This window comes from Panthera pardus, unplaced genomic scaffold, assembly GCF_024362965.1.
Source record: "Panthera pardus isolate Hobbes unplaced genomic scaffold, ASM2436296v1 HiC_scaffold_17, whole genome shotgun sequence".
Lineage (NCBI taxonomy): Eukaryota > Metazoa > Chordata > Mammalia > Carnivora > Felidae > Panthera > Panthera pardus.
This window is the reverse complement of record NW_026526732.1, coordinates 127,403,746-127,420,980: the sequence shown is the minus strand read 5'-3', so window position 1 is coordinate 127,420,980 and position 17,235 is coordinate 127,403,746. Positions and strand designations below refer to the sequence as shown.

The 17,235-nt window shown below is 49.5% G+C and overlaps 1 protein-coding gene across 6 annotated transcripts in view; it reads left to right on the top strand.

The window, feature by feature from the left end:
• RREB1 (ras responsive element binding protein 1) overlaps positions 1-16,447 on the top strand; it is a 182,640-nt gene extending 166,193 nt beyond the window's left edge. For 5 of the 6 annotated variants that reach the window (XM_053904925.1, XM_019419822.2, XM_019419820.2 and 2 more), the window contains 3 exons: positions 5,674-5,838; positions 10,764-11,570; positions 12,950-16,447. In XM_053904925.1, the coding sequence (XP_053760900.1) occupies positions 5,674-5,838; positions 10,764-11,570; positions 12,950-13,467 (1,490 nt within the window). In that variant the 3' untranslated portion in view covers positions 13,468-16,447. The remainder of the gene's footprint in view (positions 1-5,673; positions 5,839-10,763; positions 11,571-12,949) is intronic. The other variant, XM_019419823.2, reaches the window with a different exon arrangement.
• Positions 16,448-17,235: the final 788 nt, after the last annotated feature.

Below are 17,235 nucleotides of genomic sequence, written 5' to 3'. Positions count from 1 at the left end.
TTATGTCATCGAAGTAGACGTAAATTGGGTGAGATCCTTAACTTTTTGGAGATTACCACCCAAATACTAATGGTGGGACCTAAAACCAAATAAAGAATTGCATAATACAGGATTGCCAGATAAAATACTGGATGCTAGGTAAACATAAATTTCAGATAAAAAGCAAATAACTTTTAGCACAGGTTAAATATGCAACATTGAGGATAGACTAAAAACTGATTTGTCATTTATTGGAAATTCAATTTAACTGTTTTTGGTTGCTAGATCTGACAACCCCAGTCAGTTACAAGGCTTACGGTGGTGAGGGGAAGGTAGCGGGGAACTATGTGTGAGCCACGCTTTGTACTCAGGTGGGAAAGGCTTCATTCCAAAAGGTTGATTGTCACAGAAGCCTCAGAGACGCCCATGGCTGGCTGTTTCTACTCACGAGGGAGGGGAGAGCAAGTCTCTCTGAGATGCATCCTTTCTCTCTGGGGTGAGAGACAGGGGCTCAAACCCGAGACTCCAGTGGCAGCAAACCAGGAGTACCTGCCCACGGAGGACTCAAATATGTAACAGGAACCAGAACTTCTAGATTTCTCAAGTGTGTGCTGCCTTCTCAGGCTGCCATTTTCTTTTCCTTTGAGATCATTGAAGCCTGACAGAGTAACAGTTCTAAGACAGAAAAGAAGACACATCTTGAACAGGAGGTGCCCCACGCAGAGGTCTCTTGCCACTCTTTTTGGGTGACACTTGTTTGTCACCTGCAGAGCCTTTGGAGAAGTGCGTGCTTCTGCTACCACTTTCCAGAAAGCAGGTGGCTGGATCTCACGATGCATGTGGCTCTCACCATGCCACCTCCTCTACACTCCCCTGATGCCGTCCCCTCCGCCCTTCCCAGTGAACCACCAGTCTTCCTAATAGGACTGGAGCAGCTGGCATTTCCTTTCAAGAATTGTGCCCACGTCTCACAGGTGCCTCATCTGAGTTCCCACTTGTGAAAGCAGTCATTTCAATTGTCTGGCTTTCGAATGCCAAAATGTCCTAGTTGGTGTAAAGTCTGGTAGCATCTGGAAGCAGCAAGGAAGATGGGAGGCTTGTTTATGATGGAGTAGGGTGGGGTAGACATAAATATAAACATGTTCTGCCACTTCTCCAGTTACTAGACCCTTGGCAGCTGTGTCTGTTGGAGCCCCATCCATGACCTCCTGTCGTACCACGTGACAATCCCATGTCCTTCTAGTGAGGGTTGCTGGCCTTAACTTGAGGGGAGCACTCGGGGTTGGTCGAGAAACATTCCAGAGCTAGTCCTCATGACCATCCCATGAGGGCGATGTTGTCCACATCTTGAAGCGAGGAAATGAAGGCTTAGAGAGGCTGAGTAACTTGCCTGTGGTCTTAGAGCTCGAGTTCAAAGCCAGGGTCAAGTTCCCTGCAGCTGCCCCACAACCGAGGTATGTGGCTGCTGGTTCTCTGTTGGCAGGTGTATAGGGCATGCCTGCTTCTGCCGTCATATCCTGACATGTACCAGGGCAGAAGGCTGGCAAGGGGCTGGAGATAAGGTGAACAGAGATATGGACCAGGATCCTAGTAATCAGACTGAATGACCTCAGGATAGTACTAGCCACACACACAGACACTGTATAAAGCTGACGCCCACTGGGCTCTGTTAATTTCCTTTGCTGTTTTACTTGCTTCAGCTTCCATTGACAGTCTCAGCATCACCTCTGTTAAATAATTTTATAGAGCACTTGGCTGTTGTGTCTGGTGTTGTGTTAGAACGTTTTCCATTCATCGAGTGTCACAGCTGGACAGAGCCTGGGAAATCATCTGACCCACCCACTCTTCCCACAGACTGGTGTTTTCCTGGTAGACGCTCAGCTATTGAAGAATCCCCCAGCTGCCTGTGCCTTGGCTCCCTAGCTTTCTGTGACATGCTCCCTCCGGAAACTTGGGAATAAAACTGAGGCTCATATGTATGAGCACAGAAACTAAACTCGGTTCTGAAATGGCCCTGTAAACAAAAGTGTTATACAGGAAAGAAGCCTTTTTTTTAAGTGTTGAAATCTAGCTTTGAGCAGTGTCTGGGTTTAGATCGCCTTTAAGCAAAACCACGTATGTGTCTCAAGAGTCCACCTTCTCGTGACCTCTTGGCAAACACACAGAACGATCATAATGCCAGTAAGTTGTCTCCTAGATGGGCAGCATTAGGTAGACCAGATGTTTTGTGTCCAGTGGGGCTCGCTGTGGCTCAGGCAAGGGGCACAGGGCTCGGGTTCTAGGGATTGTGTCTCAGAAGGAAGCTGGCGTCTGCCATCCTGTTTCATCTGCCCTGGTGAGCTCTCCATGCACAGCCGAGTTCCTTCCTTGCACTATTTTCCTAGCCTGTGTGCTGGTGAGCAGGGACGGTTCCTGGTTCCTTGCCTTCTCTGCTGAAGAGCGTTGCCTCTTGGGGAGAGGACAGTCCACTGTCCCTTCCTTTTCCCCTTCATTTAGGCCACAGGCCGAGAGAGTACCAGAAAATGCAGCTGGCCCGTTTCTGCTCATCCCCATCTTCCTCCCCTTTCAGTCCCTTTTCTCCCAAAATGAAGGAGTCAGGACCCTGGGATGACTGAAACTCCCTCCTCCCCCCCCAAGCTCTGACATTTTGGGATTCTCGCAGTTGATTCTAGCGCCTCTTCTTTGCCGACCTGAGGCCCTCCACCCTCACCTGTGCTACCCGCTGCTCACGGGCAACTGGCGTCAGAGTTTGAAACCAGTTAAGATGGGCAAAGCTCAGCGTGGAAAGTGCCTTGGACACCAGTGACGCTGGCTACTTTTCACTTTCTGAAAATGGCGGCCTTGGCCATTTTTGCCCAGCCAGCCTTCTGTCAAATACAGAAAGAAGCTTTCCCCACGAGGGTGGAGGGCAATGGAAAGAAGTCTGAGGGTATGAAGCTGAGTTCTCAAACTTACTCTCACTCTTCATTCTTCTGCTCCTGATGGCCCCAGCAGGCCAGATAGCATCACGTAGTACACGGTTTCCCCCTTTTCCTGACTGCTCTCTGAGAGTAGAACATGACGCTGGCTAGCTGATGGTTTTTATGGCTCCTGCTGGAGGTGGAGGGAGGTCGTGAGTCTTTGGTGCAAAGATAACTTCTTGTGGTCACAGGTACATTTAGAAACACCTCTGCTAAAGCAGTAATTTGTGGCAGCTAACCAAGTAAGTGACATCATTTGATACTTTTCCGTGTAAATTACCCATCAACAAGTTTTGGGGAAACCTATCTGATGAAAAAATATTGGAAGTGTTCATGTTTTTCTCTGTCCATGCAATCAGAGAGCACACTACTATTTAAAAATGTAAGGCTTGCGTGTGTCAGTTGTACAGCAGTAAAAATAAACGAGAGAGTGAATGAACAAGTGAATGTAAGGCTTATGCAGAGAGAGATAAATTTTTAAAGATTCCTGTTGTCACTTTGAGACTCTTCATAACCCAATACAGTACTCTGACATCTTTGGGCCGTTGTCTGAATTTAGTGTATGAATCTTCATCATGGGGCATGAACCTGGCTGTCCAAACCCAGCTGTAAAAGTGAAGCATTTACCAGTGTGGAAAATGCCAGAGGAAATCTTGTCATGGGAAGAAGCAAGCAGCCGATTGTTTTATTTCAAATTGAGAATTATCTAGTTCATCCTCATAGCTTCTGACTTGTTTTGCTCTCCGCTAATTCTCTCCCTCACTGCCTGGCCTCAGAGAAGCCATGATGTCGCCTTTGATAATAAAACATTTCAAGTGTTTTTCTTACTTAAAACAGTGACAGTTGTTAAAGTTGTTACTTAAAACTTTAACAGTTGTTAAAGATTCTATTCAGTTTTTAGTGAAAAGCAAGAATAACGTGAAGCGTGCACCATAAAAAAACAACAACAAAAAACTAGTCTTCATGTAAAGGCGAGTTGTTTTTGTTTTTCATTTTTGTCAGTTTTACGACTTAGCAGAAACACCCACTGGGCTATGTGGAGGGAAGCTTTCAAGGGGTCAGTGGGTTCTCCACTTTTTTATCCTGTAGGTCCCATGTGAGTTCCTTAAAAGCACACATGTCAGATCTGTGCGTTTCTCCTTCCGTGGTCTTTGATTGTTCCAGGCATCTGCATTCTTAAAAAGCTGCACTAGTGATTCTGAAGCCGAATTTTGCAGCTCAGGAGGGAAGGGACGTCCCCTTTCTTGGGATTGCTGCTGGTGCTAGAACTTGGCAGGGCAGCGATTCTGGCTGTGTGGGGTTGCACACCAGCGTGCTCTGTGTGAACAGCTCCCCCTGGAGTTGTGTGGTGTGCAGTGCTAATTCCCCCGTCCCCTTGTGCTAAATAATCCCAGGCGCCAGGCCCTTGCGTTCCGGTCACAGTGAGTGCCCAGGCCTGTCACCTGCACTAGTTTGGGCATCCGTTGATAGTAACCGGGAGGTTGAAGGGCCTCTATGATTGGTGTTTTGAGGGGGTTGTGCTGGTTAACTTTGCTGCCAGTTTTTGACACGTGCATTTGATTGTGGCAGTCCCAAGGTTACAAGGCAAACATGCCAGGCTGCAGCTCTGAAGTGGTGTTTGTTAGTACACAAAACCTGTTCTCTTGTAGAATCAGACACCAGGACCTTAGCAATTGTGGGGGAAAGCAGAAGAAGCCTGCGATAGAGTAAATGATTTACCTCCACCTTCTCTCTCCTGAAGCTCACCTAATCCCTTCCCTTGTCCCCTTCCTGCTCGCCATCCTCCTTACCCTTGTTTTCTCTGCACATCCATCCACACGCACCCAGGACACGTTGCAGAAGAGCCTGGTCCGCATGTTGAAGTATTGTGTTTACAGTACAAAAGGAATTGAAGTGGAAGGATAAGACCAGCAAAGCAAATCAGGTTACTTCTGTCTCAGGAGTTACCCCAGTGTGGAGTGGGGGTGCAGAGGGCCCACTCAGCCACTTCTCTTCACAGGCAGCCAGGCAGGCCTGGAGCAGCTGATCTAACACAGACTCAGTTATTTGTTGGTCACTGTGTACTCCAGCAAGGGGAACAAAGACCCTTTAATGCAAGGAGCGGACCTCCTCTGCCTTGCCCGCTAGGACCACAGTGAGCTTGGGCAGAGGTCACTGTAGGACTGTCTCAGCCCCTTTCCCTGCCTCCAGTCTACTGTGGGCAGGCCGCACCCAGCTAGACCAGGAAGCCAGGAGCGGCTCCCAAAGACACGTCCAGGGGCCCAAGATTCCAGTTTGACCCACCAGCGTCTGTAGTACTTGCCATATCAGCCCTTACCAAGAGGCGGCTTCTCCTTGTGACAGACTCTAGGTGTTTCCTGGCTCTGCTCTAAAATCCCTTCACTCACTCTTTTTGGTTGTTGTGTTTCTTAAGATTTTCGACTGTAATGCTGCTGTTTTACTTTAAACATCTTGGTTTCGTTGTTAACTTCTAGTATTTTGAAGACAAAACCTTCATTCCATTTCACTCAAGGGAAGATCTCATTTGAGTTATTGATGTGGTATCAGTATTTTTTTAAGTGTGTGTGTGTGTGTGTGTGTGTGTGTGTGTGTGTGTGTGTGTTTAAAGGAAGGGGTGGAGGGTGGGGGGCGGGGGGACAAATGCCAGTTACCCCAAAAGAATGAATGGAAAGCAACTTTTCTTTTTCGTTACAGTAGAAAGCCAGATAAATATATATTTTTTTTCCTGCTTCAGGTCAGAAACCCTTCCCTTGTCAAAAATGCGATGCCTTCTTTTCTACCAAATCTAACTGTGAACGCCACCAATTGCGCAAACACGGAGTTACCAACTGTTCCCTGAGAAGAAACGGGCTTATCCCCCAGTCAAAAGAGAGTGATGTTGGACCCCATGATAGCACAGGTAGTGCTTCCGGGTGACGGAGCGGAGGAGAGGGACAGAGGAGGGCAGCTCGGAGAGCCCCGCTGGCCAGCCTCGCACGCGTGTGGCAGGCTGCCTTCCTCATTTCTCTGTAGGACTCGGCAGTTGCTGTAGACGTGGGCCCTGCCGAGGACTGGGAAATGCAGCAGGATGGGGACTGGGGAAACACTGACCATGCCCCCAGATCGTTTTTCTGAGCCACTAGGGAAGATCTGTGCCCCTCACCCCCCCCCCCCTCCACCAGCGGACACGTCTGTTCCTGCTGTCGGGTCCCTCTGGAAGTGGGGTGTGAGGTTGGGGGTACAGTTCTAGCTCTTGGTAGTATCCCGTCTAAAAGGGATATGAAACCTTACTGGCGCGGGGTGGTGTTTTCTCAAACCCCAGCCTCCGCCGCATCCTCCAGAGCAGAGATGGGCTCACTCAGATGTCAGGGTGTTTCAGGAAGTAGTGATGCCCAGCCCTCAACGGGGAGGGGTGTGTGGGGTGGGGGTGTTTTTCTCTTCAATAACTCTCTTCCCAGTAAAAAAAAAAAAAAAAAACAAAAAACAACTTTTGTCTTGTTTGAAAAAGCACTCTGCATGTCCTTTCTTTAATCACATCTCTGCTTGACCTGAATCCGGGTATTATTCTCATGTGCTGATATGTGCTTCCTTCCTCCAGCCCCTACAGAGCAATTAACGGCTGCTCAGTGCGTCTCCTGCCACCTTTTTGTTTTTTTCCCTTACAGCTTCTGTATTTACTCCTGTCCTCTATTCAGTACATTCCATCGTCTCCAAGTGCTGGGGTCCTGTGCCTCTCACCCCCCAAAACAAACAGATCAGAAAATTGGCTACTGCAGGTTACTTACCTACATGGCTAGTTGGCCATTGGTTAGTAACCAGCATGGATTTGATCCTGCAAATCGAGAAAGCTTGACATTTCCCCACTGCTCAAACCCAAAGAGGGTCTCCCCAAGATGCATTTTTCCAGGGGGTATAATTGTGCCCTGTGTCTGTCTCCCTCAGATTTGGGTGAGGATGGGAGCTCTGTTGTCTGGAAGTCCCCCTTTCCCCAGCCCACCTGTCCCTAAGTTACAGGGGGGAGAGGGGCACATCTGAATGGGTAGCATTTCCAGGAAGAGGAATCGATGTGGAACTTCTGCTTTTTCCCTGTACCTCCTCCAAGCCCTGAAGTGCCAGGCCCTTTGGTTAAGATCAAACCCTCTAAGGGTATAAAAATATAAGCCAGCTTGCTGGCTCCTCCCTCCAGCTTCCATTTCTACATCACTTGCCAGGATATTGGGGTAAAGAAAGATACAGACACCCATGGAACCTTGCCATAACTTGGATCCCTATGAGCCAGATTTCCGCTGTTCAGCCCCCAGGAAACCCACAGCGACGCTGGTGGAATTTGCTGCGGGTGATCACTCTTAATGTTTAACAGCCGGCCACTGTGTCACCTGGTAGCCCCTGAACATTTTCTCAAAGCCTGGTTTAGGAAAGCAGCCGTGTGAGTCCACCCACAGTTCCAGAAGAGGGGCAGGAGTGGATCATCGAGGAGGTTAAGGGGAGCTCTCGGTTTCTCAAAGTTGCCAGATGCACATTTTGCATTCAGCTTCTTGATCCTCTGGAGGAACACAGAACCCAGATCTCCTGACCTCTGGACAGCTATAGGAGCCTGCAGACACAAAGCTAATTCAAATACACATCTTAGCTTTGGTTCAGTGCCAGATTTTACGTTGTGGGTGTAGTTTTTAAATTTGCAGTTGTGAGTTCTGTTTTTCCACATCCCATCAGAGCCCCGCCTCCAGCCCATCCTGGAAGTTGTGTAGGGTTTCTTTAAGGGACAAAGCCTCTGGAAAAAGAAAATTCACTGAAAGCTGTAATGTGAAACCAGAGAAAATAAATGTTTGGTTTAATTGTGGTCACAATCCATACATAGTAAGAAAGAGGCAAGGACAGAGGGGTCAGGGAGGTGGAGTTGAGTGATTTCAAGGAAAGTTTCGAACCCAGGTGAGCACGGTGGGGGTATGGGGTGCTTTTGGGGCTCCCTCCCGTGAAGTTAAAAGTGAGGCTTTGGAGAAAGACCATTTTTAAAAACATAACAAAACCAAAAAAAAAAAAGGCAGGAAATGACCAAGGAAGTTCTTGAGAGGTTTTCTAGGTTTATATGCCTAGGTTAAAGTCCCTAAATTTGTTTTATAACATAAGTCTGACCTTTTCAATCACATAAGTTCTTTCAGGAACATATGCCCTAGATTTCCCCCCCCCCCCCCCCAAAAGGAATGCTAACAATGCTACCAAGGGGCAGTTCTGGCTTAAGGGGCATATCGATCATTAAACCGAAGCTCTTTACTCACTTTCTCATGGCAGAAAGGTTCCCTAGCCCACTTTGCCTTTGGGGGATATTCGTGGTTCTTTTTTGGGTGATGCCTGTGGGAGCCTTCATACTTGTGGGCACATGCATGTCACTTTGTAAATCAGTAGAAACATGGAAGGTTTTACACTGTTCTTAACAGTGGCCGCCCTAAGCAGTCCAGGAGTCCGCGTGCCAGCGCACACTGCACCACAGGAAGTGCTTCTGGGCAGGTGAAATACAGACAGCAGCTTCCTCAACAGCTGTGCCCCTGCCCAGTCAGATTGGGTATTTAGGCTGGTAGTTGGTCTCATCAGCTGAGTAGCATAGAATTTCTAGGAAGCAATAGATATTTCATTGTGGCACTGACCTGAAAGTCTCCCCTTTCCCTGTAGCAGGAGCTGTGGGTTTGTTATCTACTGGTGCACGCAGGATTCCCGCTTCCGCTAGCAATTTTCTTAGATTTAGCATCATGAATGAGGGACTGGGAGACTCCGACAAGAGAACAGAGTAACACTGCTTATAAAAGTCACTGGTTGTACTGGCTGCATTTGAAAGTGTAGGCAGTTGACGAAGGTGGGGATCAAAATAGGACCTGGCAGGCATTAGAAGCTGGATATCCATGAAATGAGAAGCTAAGTCTACTGTTGCCAGGAATCACTAATAAAAATCAGTTGGAGTTGCTAGAACTTCAAGGGTATGGGACTGCCCTGTTAAAACACTCCCCCTAGTGGAAGTTTGGTAGAGCACAGTCAAGCCTCCTTTTTGTTCACTAGATACAGGATGAGCTAAGGAAGGAAGGACGGGGGAATGAGAACAATCTGATATTAGCATATTTACTTGGGTTTCGTTTCAGAAGTCATGATTTTTATTTCAAGATCATCTTAAATATGATCTGCAGTGAAACTTGAAAATAACCCATGTTCTTTGGTGAAAAAAAATAATAAGCAAAACTGCCTAGAACATACTGGGACAAATAGGAAGTAACCAGAGATTAAGCTTTTTTTTTTAAGAAACTGAGCATTCTATGCTTTTTTTTTTTTTTTTTTTTTTTTTGGTAGAGCTTATACCAAAATCCATTTAATAGATGCTCCCCATTGGAATGATTCCCAAAAATGGGCATATAGTTTTAGTTAATAAGACCTAAGACATTGGTGTGTATATCTCAGGAGTCTTCTTTAAATTTTTGGATAATTTTTTTTAACTTTTGGATAATTTATAAAATCACTTATTGACAGAAATCTTATATCCACACCACACATATGTGTTTCCTTCTGAAGCCTCTTGAGATAAACAGTGGCTGCCAAAAGGTGCAGTCAGAACAAAACCAATGAAATTATGTAAGTGGGAGTGCCGTGTAGATGGTTGTACATAAGCCAAAAGCCCCAGGCAGGAGTGACCACAACAAGGGTAAGACCAGCTCCTTCACCCCCAGCCCCAGGACTGCCTTGATGGCAAATGGAGTGGGTGACTCAGTGATGGACATGGTGATATGTCTGGTCACCTCAAGTGAGGGTCCAGGTTAGGTGCCTGAATCTGCTGGCTCAGGCACTGTGATCCGAGATCGGCATCATGAGGCAGGTGCATCTGACCTAGGAGCCAGGAAACAATGGGCTCTGTCACCCTAATTGAGGAATTTCCGAATCCCTGCCCTAAGATATTGGATCTAGAATTAAATAGTAGGTCTCAGCAGACAGCCTCGGGGTCATAGCACATAAAGAAGTCATTAAGTCCGTATTCAACCTGAATGAAGAGAAGATGGTGCTTGTGAGAAATACTGTGGTCTGTTCTGTGTCATTGGTGCTGCCCCAGTGCCATCCCTTACGAAGGTCATTAGAAACTAGTAGACTTGCCACGTCTCGCTTTCCTATGGAGGGTGGATAGGCGGGAACAAATGAAGAGATAGGAAGTGTTTCCACTCACTGCGTGGGGTCCTCACAGCAGCCAGGGAGGCCTCCAGGTGTGCATGCATCTCCTGCCTTGGAATTCTACCCGGCAGTTAGCCTTCGGACGGGAGCGCGTGTGCCATGGCACAGAATACATGCTTTGGGCCATTTTCTGTGAGTCGCTCAGCAGGTACTATGTTCGGGCAGTGGTCCTATATATGTTGCATGTTTGTATAATCTCTTTGCACTGGAAAAATAACTTACAGCTCCGCTTCCTCAACCTCCCTAGTGCTGCGAGTCTCTGGAATGCACCAACTCTCCTCTCTCGCCGATCCTTCTGTCTGTGCTGCCCTGAGTTGCTCACACCTTCTGGGGGCCTGAGCATCCCTGTGTGTGGCCGTGGAGGGTGCCTGGCACCGCTAGGGGGCAGTGGAAGGGGAGGGCCGGAGCTCCGAGGGCAGCCTGCCCTGTGACCCCAACCCGTGTGTTTCGTCAATTAACCCCAGGTTCGCCGCGGCCTTTGGGGATATGAGTGGTAACAAGGAGTGGGGGTAGAGGTATCCTCGCTGGGCTTGGTATACGGGCCTGGGGGTGGTGGGTCCAGCCGAGAGTCACAATGGGACCCTTGGGAGGAGCGTGTTGGGTGGCGTTGGGCCTCAGCCTGTGCCCCTGTGCTCACTCCCACAGATAGCCAGTCGGACGCAGAGACCCCAGCGGTGGGGGGCGAAGTGCTGGACCTCACCTCCCGGGAGAAAGAGCAGCCCGCAGCAGAGGGAGCCCCTGCGCCCATCCAGGTCCAGGAGGAGCTCCCTGCAGAGGAGGGGCAGCGGGGACCTGCCGGGGACGGGGAGGAGCAGGGAGCCGGGGAGAGCCAGGAGCGTGAGGACCAGCACAGCATGGAGGAGAAGGACGAGGACGCGGACGGCCCGGAGGAAGATACCGTCAGCAACAAGAGCCTGGACCTCAACCTTGCCAGCAGGCTGATGGGCTTCAAGCTGGCGGAGGGCGAAGGGGGCGCCGCGAGCAGCGGGGGCCCCGCCCAGCAGGACCAGAAGCACGCCTGCGATGTCTGCGGCAAGAGCTTCAAGTTCCTGGGGACCCTGAGCCGCCACCGGAAGGCCCACGGCCGCGAGGAGCCCAGAGAGGAGGGTACGGGCGCGAGCGGAGGGGCCGAGGGCCCTCTGCCCGTCCCCGCCGTGCCGCCCGCTCCTGAGCCTGAGGAGAAGCCCGCCAACCCCTCCTCGGAGGAGCCCCCGGCGGAAGAGGTGTCTCCAGCCGCGGAGAAGCAGGGCGAGGAGGCCGAGGGCGCCTCCGACGGGGAGAGCGTAGCCGAGAAGAAGCCCTCGGAGAAGAGTGACGATGACAAGAAGCCAAAGACAGACTCCCCGAGAAGCGTGGCTAGCAAGGCGGACAAGAGGAAGAAGGTGTGCAGCGTGTGCAACAAGAGGTTCTGGTCCCTGCAGGACCTGACTCGGCACATGCGGTCGCACACAGGTAAGGGCGGGGCATGCCCAGGCGACGCTTCCCGCGCCTGCGCAGGGAGCATGCTCCAGCGAGGAGGCCAGTCGGGGTCTGGAGGAGGCGCCTCCCCCGAATGGCCAGAGACTGTTTCCTGAGTGTGTCTGCTGGGCGCGACAGGCACCATAAACTAGGAATTTAACAGACTGTTCTCTTAGCAGTTGGAACATACAGGGTCCTGGCAGGGAGGTGGCAGGGTGGGCCCTCAGCAGTGATATTTTTGAGAGCATTTTGGTCAGCCGTCTGAGCCTCAGCCTATCTGTAGAAAGGGGACGAAGGCTGCCCTGTCTCATAGAATCATCTAGAAGAATGTGGGTGCTGGCGTTGGGGGCCCATGGTGAGCCTGGGAAGGACCGGGGGTGTGGCCTGTGAACAGGTGCTCTGTGGGAGGCACCTGGGCTTCCTCATCAGCCCTCAGGTGGAAAACTGGCTGCTGAAGCACAAAGCAAGGGGTTTTTCGTTACTTGGCTCTACGACAGCCAAGCTGATATCATTGAACAGGAGCTTCATAGGCATGTCTGGGTGTCCTTGCTCCACACGTGTCCTTGCTCCTCCTGGAACTCCCTAGGTAGGAACCCCAAAGCAGGGGCCATTGTTCTGGTAGAAAGGAAGACACCTAAACGTACTTATAAAGCCAAAAGATGCAAACACATCCCACCTACCCCCTCCACAGAAGAAACCCAGGCCCCACATCTTGGTCTTGGTTTTCCTCCCGTCCCTGCTGCTGCATCCACGGTGCACACATACTCCCCGCACACTCCTCTGCCTTGCAGTCCACAGGGCCTGGGCTCTGGGGATCGGAGGGCTCCCATGCTTGACTCCTGGGAGAGAGTGGTTCTTGAGCTCCTGGCAGGTAATTTTCTCAGGTGCTCACAGCTCAGTATTTGTGAGCAAGAGGGAAAGCCCCAGCTGCTCCGTATCAGAACACAGAGTATCTGGCACCTTTGACTTAGGAGTTGCCTGTCTTGCACAACCCTTGGAAGTGGTGCCTGTCCCCATGGGAGGGACCTTGCTGCTGTCCTTCGCTAGGTTTTTTTTGTTTGTTTTTTTTTTTTTCCAGGGTAGTCTGGATGTCCACAAGGCTTCCACCCTGAGACTCTGGTTCCTGCATCCTATGGGGAAAACCTAGGTTGAGGGATGAAAGGGAGAGAGAAGCTGAGGCCAGCCCCGTGCATATCTATGACCTTATTTTGCCAATTCAGACAAATAAGAGGGTTTCCCTGAGTATGGGGTCTTGACCCTTGCTACCTGCTGCCCCTTTGCCTGCTCACATGGCTACTGCTTTTGCGTAGGGAGGAGAGGTGGATACTGGTGGCCTTACCATTGATGTGACTTCTTTTTTCCTGTTGCTCCAGGAGAAAGGCCATACAAATGTCAGACGTGTGAGCGGACCTTCACCCTGAAGCACAGCCTGGTTCGCCATCAGCGGGTCCACCAGAAAGCCAGGCACGCCAAGCAGCTTGGGAAGGACAGCGACAAGGATGAGCGAGGCGAGGAGGACAGTGAGAGTGAGTCCACCCACAGCGGCAACAACCCTGTCTCCGAAAACGAGGCCGAATCGGCTCCACCAGCCAGCAACCACGTTGCCGTCACCCGGAGCCGGAAGGAGAGCCTGGCCAACTCGACCAAGGATCCCAGCCGCAGGGAGGAGCGGGCAGGGGGCCGGACGGCAGGTGCCAGCCAGGCTGAAGCCGGCAGGAATGCCCCCAAGGCCGCTCCAGCGGGCAGCCCCAAGGAGCAGGTGTCTCAGGGTGACGCAGACCCTGAGAGCCCGGCGGCCCTCGTGCAAGACCTGCCAGAGCTGCAGGGCAAGAGGCCCACCCATCCCCTCCTGGCTGCAGACGGTGCCTCACCACTCCTGGGAATGGAATGACAGCTTGTCTTGTCCCCCCACCAGCACACAGACAAAGCCAGCAGAGCAAAGTGTCCTGAATCTATGTTTCATGAGGTTTTCTCAGTGCCCTTCAGCTTTCGGGGAGTGAGAGAGAGAGTGACATGAGCAGGAGCGGGCCATCTTGTCCGGTGCCATAGCCTTACATCCCTGTGCGAGAGATGCAGCATGGACAGTTCGAGTGCCTTAACTACTCACCAGTCCTTCAGTGTCAGCCTGGGTGTTGTGTTTTCCCAAAATGACTTTCTGAAAAACAAAGCAAATATTTTAATGAATTATTTGGAGAGGACCTTTTCATTTAAGCATTAATGTTACCTTCTGTATTTGGTGTGTGTGAGCTTGTTCTTGCGAATCTGTGATAGTAACGAATGTTCTGTGAGCTGGAAACAGAAGAAAAAAAATACACCCTTGGATACCCATAGCCAATAACTGGAAGAAAATGATGTGAATTTCATGTAAATTACCAGAGGAAATATGGATAAGATATTCTTTTCTCAAATAGACCTTTTCTCTTGTTCTGTTTGCTACATGGTGGAGCTGTGATTGGATCCTCGGTGTTGCAGGATGTGGTCGATGAAGGTTTCCAATTTGGTGCAAGCCAAACCAGGAAAGATTCTAGCTTCAACCTTGTACGTGTTTTCAGCGTTAGCCGTGGTATTACTGTTCAAATGTCAAGACATCCGTTCTTAACTTGCAGAGAAGAGTTATGCTGGCAACTTACCCTATAGAAAACATGCACAGATGTCATATATCTGATTTCCCTCCCCCTTTTGGTATATGTATTATTAATATTATTATTATTATTATTATTAGTTCATCAGTTTGCTGGTCTCTGCAGTCAGCAGAAACAAATGGGCAATATTTGTCCGGGGAGACCTGGGCTGCCGCTGGGTCCCCATGTGGGCATCTGCCCCCCGCCTCCCCCACACCTGGGTGGTAGCTCTTCCACTGTACTTAGACAAGCCTTTTTTCCGTGACTGCAGAATCCAGCAGGGGCCGTGAACGGTCCTCCCACACGGCCGAAGAGCAGCTCAGAGAGGGGAGAGCAGGAGGCACGCGCCCAGGGCTTCTGAGAAAGTCGGGCAGCAAGGAGACCTGTCCCTTACCGGTCCTCCTGTCAAACCCAGCCCAAGCCTTACCCGCCTGTGCTACTGTCATTTTTCAAAGCGAGGAAGTACTACTACTGGTAATAAAACTGCACATGCAAGATTGAAGATGAAAAATAGATTTGTATTTACCTTCCTGTGATTTGGGGTTGGTGCTTGACGATAAATGTGCTGTTTCTAGCTCCTGAAATAGCCTGAACCCCTGGGTGCAAAAAGGCAGGATTTTTTTTTTTTTTTTTTTTTTTTTTTTTTTTTTACATGAGCATCCCATACAGGTAATCGAATTCCCTCACTGTAGCCGCCAGCAGTGAAAAGAAATCTATCCTACTGTAGCTGAGCTTGTGTTCAGCATCCGGTCCTCCAGCCAAGACCTCCAGGGTGCCCGAGCCTTGTGCTGCCAGGGGCCTCCTGTGCTGCTCCACCACTCAGCCCCTCGCACCTTCCCCCTGCAGGACCCCCATCCCCACCCCTCCCAGGACCCTTGACCCTCCTAGCCCTGAGCACCGCCCCCCCCACACACACACTTTACTTACACTCATGCACACAGAGACACACAGACCCTTTTCTCTCCGCTTCCTTAGCGATTTCTCGTGGCCAAAATCCAACCTCCCATACTTCAAAGGAAGATCTATATTCTTGAGATAATGAAAAGTGACGTCTTTGCATGTGAAAGGAAAAAGGTTGAGGTATATATGATTTGTAACTGTGTTGGGGATGTATGAACCCAGAACGAGGTTTTATTTAGATGAATACAAATCAGAACCAATGATCCCCTGTATCACTTTTATACTAAGTGTGGTTTGCTTAGTTGAAACCAGTTCGTGCATCCCTTCCATTTTTTTTTTTTAATGACGATTGTTATTGTTATTTTTGTTGTTATTATTTGGGGTATCTTGTGTTTTGTTTTTCTTTGCAACTCTCCACACTAAAACTCACAACCATGTGGAGAGAAGCCATGAGTTAACCCTTTATGCCGCGGTGAGATGTAGCAGGAAACGGCCCGGCAGAACTGCTGGGCCACAGCTCGCAATAATCACTATTGATTTAAAGCTTTATTTAGCCTCCATCTGTACCCTCGTAGTCAATAAGGTCTTGCCACATTTTATTAGTGAGGTTGAGAAATGTATTATTTGTTTGTTGTTCTGCCCCTCCCCCCCCCCCAATATTAAACTGTGAAATTTGTGATTTGTTTAAACTCTGGGTGAATCATAGTTTAGTTTGCATGTCCAGCTAATTTGTTCCTATACATTTTGTTTGATTCTCTTTCTCCTTCTCTCAGGGCTTTTACAAAAAAAAAAAAAAAAGTATATATATATATATATCCATATATATATATATATGGATCTTCTGAAAAGTTTTTTGAGGTGCAAGTTTTTTCTCTTGTTTTTTCTCTTTGATTTATGGACACAATGCTGAGATTCAATCACTACATGAAACTCCTGGCTGTGAAAACAAAATATAAAACCCGGGGCTGTTTGCCAAACAGTCCCGAGGGAAGCTACGTGACAGTCAGATGCCAGTTTCAGAAAGATGCATCATACCTTCAAACCCCCCTCATTTCTAGCCTCTCTTTCTTCAAGAAGGAAGTTGATCCCAGTGATTTCAGCCCATGCATTAAACAGGAAACAATAATAAATACGTAGAATTCATATTTTTCTAAAGGGAACTTAAAAACTGCTGCTACATGTTATGTACAAAACCGGTTTATGCCACATGAACAGAATCACGAGTTTGGTTTTGGTACTTTGTGTCCCTCTTTGTATTCAGTTGTATAATACTTCCAAATTCAAAATGAGAAGAAAAGCTGTTCTGTATCAAACCATCTGAGCAATAAATGTTATATTTTAAAAATGGCAGATTGCCGGTCACACGGCCCTCCTGTGATTTGCTGTCACCCCACCACCTTATCCAGCCCCCAAACCGCAGCCCGTGCAGGACAGGCTGCTGGTGTCCAGGGCCATCAGGGGAACTGTGAGCCTTCTTCCCTTCGGCATGGGGCACCCACGAAAGACAGCTCTGTCCCCCAGGTGGCGTCTCTGAAAAGAAGAGACGTGAAAAGAAGAGCCACCTGTGCGTGGCTGCAGGTGCAGGGCTGGCTCAGGTGGGAGGGTGGGTGGGAGAGTGGGAAGTCAGGACGTGCAGGGGCCTTTGCAGTGATTTCACCCTCGGCCTGGGAGGTGACGCGTCTGTACTGGTTTAGCAACAGCGAAAGGGGAATTGTGTTTTCTGGACAGCACCTCCCGTGATGTCCGCTTTGCCTTTTCCTCCTGCCCGTTATAAGGGTGCAGGGGAACCCAAGTAGGGGGGCCGGGGGTGGGGAGGTCTGTCCTTGTAAAGTAGCAAATGTGCAAAGTCCCGAATCTTCTAAGCCAGGACTCAAAAAGTAACTCGGGGAAGCTGGGTTCAGGGCAAGCTGTCTGTAGACAGTGCTTAAAATGCATTCACCGTGGTACAGGGCTAAGTGCCGGGTCACAGTGAGACAAGAGGTGCAGTGCTCTCTCTGGTCTGTAAGACTTCCAGGGCCCTCTGTTGGGAGACCCCACACATACACCCCTCTCTCACCAGCCCCCAGGAGACTGGCTGCAATGCCAGCAAGAGGTCTTGAACTTATATTAAGATAATCAAATAACGGGAATGATTCTAA